This window comes from Merops nubicus, unplaced genomic scaffold (assembly GCF_000691845.1).
Source record: "Merops nubicus isolate BGI_N331 unplaced genomic scaffold, ASM69184v1 scaffold13157, whole genome shotgun sequence".
Taxonomy (NCBI): domain Eukaryota; kingdom Metazoa; phylum Chordata; class Aves; order Coraciiformes; family Meropidae; genus Merops; species Merops nubicus.
Genome location: NW_008621050.1, coordinates 4,637 through 7,801, shown reverse-complemented (window position 1 = coordinate 7,801; position 3,165 = coordinate 4,637). Strand labels below are relative to the sequence as shown.

The following is a 3,165-nucleotide window of genomic DNA, read 5'->3' as shown; positions in this document are numbered from 1 at the left end:
CAAGCAACAGAAAGGGATTTTGCTTGGAAAGAAAATGAGATAGAGGAGACCAGGAGAAATCCAACACTGGGAGGTTCAAAAGGAACGTGCCCAGCAGCAGGAAAAAGCAAGAGGAGTTTTGTCAACCACACTTGACAAAACAGCACAGTTTGTACTGAAAACCTTGTGAGGTTTGCTACGAGATTACAAGACACTACAAAGTGTCTGAGTTCCAACCTGTGCCTGAGAGGAGACTCTCAGCTGGTAGCATGCCTGTGTTGGGATAGTGTGGTTGAAGAGGAGTGCTCTCAAATTCCAGGCAAAGGGATGAACTCCTTAACCACACCTACACTTACCATGGGATGCAAATGCCACATCCCAGTTACAAGCACAGCAAGCAGCTAACAAAAGCTGGCCCAAACCTGGCCCACTGCAAGGCACTGCAGCTGCCTCACAGACCTTCTGACCCAGTTAAGACAGACCAGCCTGGCCTCTGCATAAGCAGCTGATGGAGAAGACACCCACATTCCACTAGCAGACATGCAAACAGCACCCTAAGCCATGGTTTCCTTCCACGGCCTCTCCTCCTCTGCAGGCATCCAGCTCTCCTCACAGGAAGCCTCATCTTCTTTGCTAGCAGCCAAGCAGCACAAGTGACTTTCAAACACTGTAATGCAGCTAAACCATCCTCTGTCCTGCACAGCCTCCTTAGGAGGGCAACACATAACTCTGCCAGGCTGCTGCTTTTGCCAGGGTGAACTGCCACACAGCAAACAACCCCTCAGAGCTGCCCTGGCATGAGCTAGCACCAGGCAGGCCTGGCAAAGGGGCTGACTGAGACCCAGAACATCCAGCCACAGCCTCTTCTCCCTGCCAAGGCTGTCACGTTATCATGAGCCAGTACAACCATGAGAAAAATGAGTGTCTCCAGGCAAAGTCCCACGAGGTAAACTTCAGTCCCATTCTCCACATGAGGAAATGGAAGTCCAAAGCAATCAAGGTAGCCAGGACATGGGAGGCCCAGACAAAACAGGGAGTCTGATATCCCACTTCTCTCCCTCTTACACATAATCCAGCTAGAAGGGATGCTGCCTCTTTCACACAGAAGGAAAGGAAAGGGTTGGCAAAGAGAGGACACCCAAAGGCTTCCAACAAGCACAGACACAAATGCAGAAGGAGGAAGAGAGGAAAAGCCTCTTGGTCATGCCAAGTAAGAGAGACAGCAGTGGTACCAATACCATTGTGTGCAAAATGGCTGTCAGATGAGGACTCCAGGTCTGCAAGGGAAGAGAGGAAGAAGGTCAGTCTGAGGCCTGAGACACACCAGACCCACAACATGGAAGAAGAGACAGGAGGAAGAGCGAGCGAGCACCCCCCTCCCTGGAAAGCAGGGCAGAACCCAGCTGCACAGAGCTCAGGCTGCAGGGGCTGAAGTGCAAGGAGGTCTCCTTCCCACCACAGGAGGTGGCCCACACTGAGGTGGAGGCAGGGGAGGTGTCCTACCTATGTTCAAGGCATACTCTCCACCACGCTCCCGGTACATGCGGTACACCAGATAGCAGGAGAGGGGTTTGAGGAGGAGGCTGAAGATGGCCATGCCTAGGCTGAAACGCTTCAGGTCACTGAAGTGGTCGTGTGAACGGTAGAAGATGGAGATGTGGATGATGTCTGTGAGGACTGTGAGCAGCAGGCCAGTCAGGAACTGGAAACAGAAAGAAAATGGGGCATGAACTGAATGGGGAAGGAGCCACAGGGAGTAACAGTCAGTCACAGGGTCGGTTTGCTGCCAGGTCTGTGGCCACACCATCATGTTGCTAACCCCTGGCACTGCCCCAGGCAGATTCCTAAATGAATCATCTCTTATTTCATGCATTTTCTTTCACATCTATCAGACACCTTCTCATGAGGTGCTGCAGGATTGTTTATTTTTGCTTGCCAAGCTAATGTTCTGAGAAGGGTTTTAGAAAGTCCCTCCAACTCAAGCACATTAAACCCTGAGTCCTCCTCTGGTGTTACAGCAGGTTAAAAAAAAAAGGTAAGAATCAAATATACCTCACATCAAAGAGACAAAATAAGTAACAGTGAATGCTTCTCATCATGGCTTATAGATTTATATGCTGTCTTAAAACAACCAAACCCAAACCAACCCAAGCAGGGAATGTGACTTGTTCCCTGCTGTCCTGGGGACAGCTGAAAACCTCAGTGACTGAGCAGCTGCCTCTGCCCTCCACCCTCTCCCTCCCTGAGCAGCCTGCTGGAGGCACTGCCCTCACCCTCACCATCATGATGGCATCCAGGGAATCCCTCTGCACAATGGCCCAGATCCCCACGGCCAGGACACTGAAGTTCCCCCAGGCATAGGAGGCTGGAAAGCTGTAATTCATGCACCCCCTGCCAGACAAGACAAAAAGACTCAGCTCATGTTTGCAATAAGCCTGTAACAGTTTGTTTGCCTCCAGCCCCTCCATCCAAACCCCTCACTCTTGGATATGGGATCTTCTTGCACATGAACAGGGAGTGCTGACTCCCTGGGAAGGTCCCATTCCTAGTCTGAAGCAAAACCCTCTTCTCACCCAGGCCAGTTACCAATCACTCACCACACTGTGAGCAGCCAGTGTACCAGAATGATGGCCTATGGAAAGAAAAGAAGGAAAACAGGTCAGCAAATTGGGAGAACTCTGTGAGGACTGACATGAAATTATGAAATTACATCACCTTGTTTCCAAGGGTTGGGTAGAACAGTGCCCTGAACCCATGAGCCAGTGGAGAAAGCTGGTGTAGCAAGTGGGACAGTGAAGACATAAACCCATTTTTCTCTGCTTCTGTTGCTGAGTATTTCCTGTGGTGCCTCTCTGTAGTCATTCATTATTGTTGTCATCTCTGTCAACAGTTGATTCAGGACCCACTTAGTCTTTTTAAAATGGGTTATTGATTTTGGAACTCCAGAAGTTTGTACTGAGAGCCAGGCAATCTGATTCACACTGTGCTAGCATGGTTTATACATGACCAGTCTGACACCCCATCACCAAGAAGTCCATGGACACTCATGCCTGCAGCTCCCAGCCCTTTCACTCTAGTCCTCAGTAAACCCTCCTTGACCTCCTCCCAGTCTGCTCAGAGCAGTGGTTCAACCTCACAGCAACATGAACAGACCTGAAAGCATCTTCTAGGAATCTGAGAACCTGA

At 50.2% G+C, this 3,165-nt stretch overlaps 1 protein-coding gene across 1 annotated transcript in view; it reads right to left on the bottom strand.

Moving 5' to 3' along the window:
• Nucleotides 1-2,605, bottom strand: part of AGTRAP (angiotensin II receptor-associated protein) — a 3,234-nt gene extending 629 nt beyond the window's left edge. Inside the window, exons 1-3 of the mRNA XM_008944325.1 lie at nt 2,577-2,605; nt 2,259-2,370; nt 1,483-1,681 (exon numbers count right to left, since the gene is read on the bottom strand). Of these exons, the coding sequence (XP_008942573.1) occupies nt 1,483-1,681; nt 2,259-2,363 (304 nt within the window). The 5' untranslated portion in view covers nt 2,364-2,370; nt 2,577-2,605. The remainder of the gene's footprint in view (nt 1-1,482; nt 1,682-2,258; nt 2,371-2,576) is intronic.
• Between the last annotated feature and the right edge of the window lie 560 nt (nt 2,606-3,165).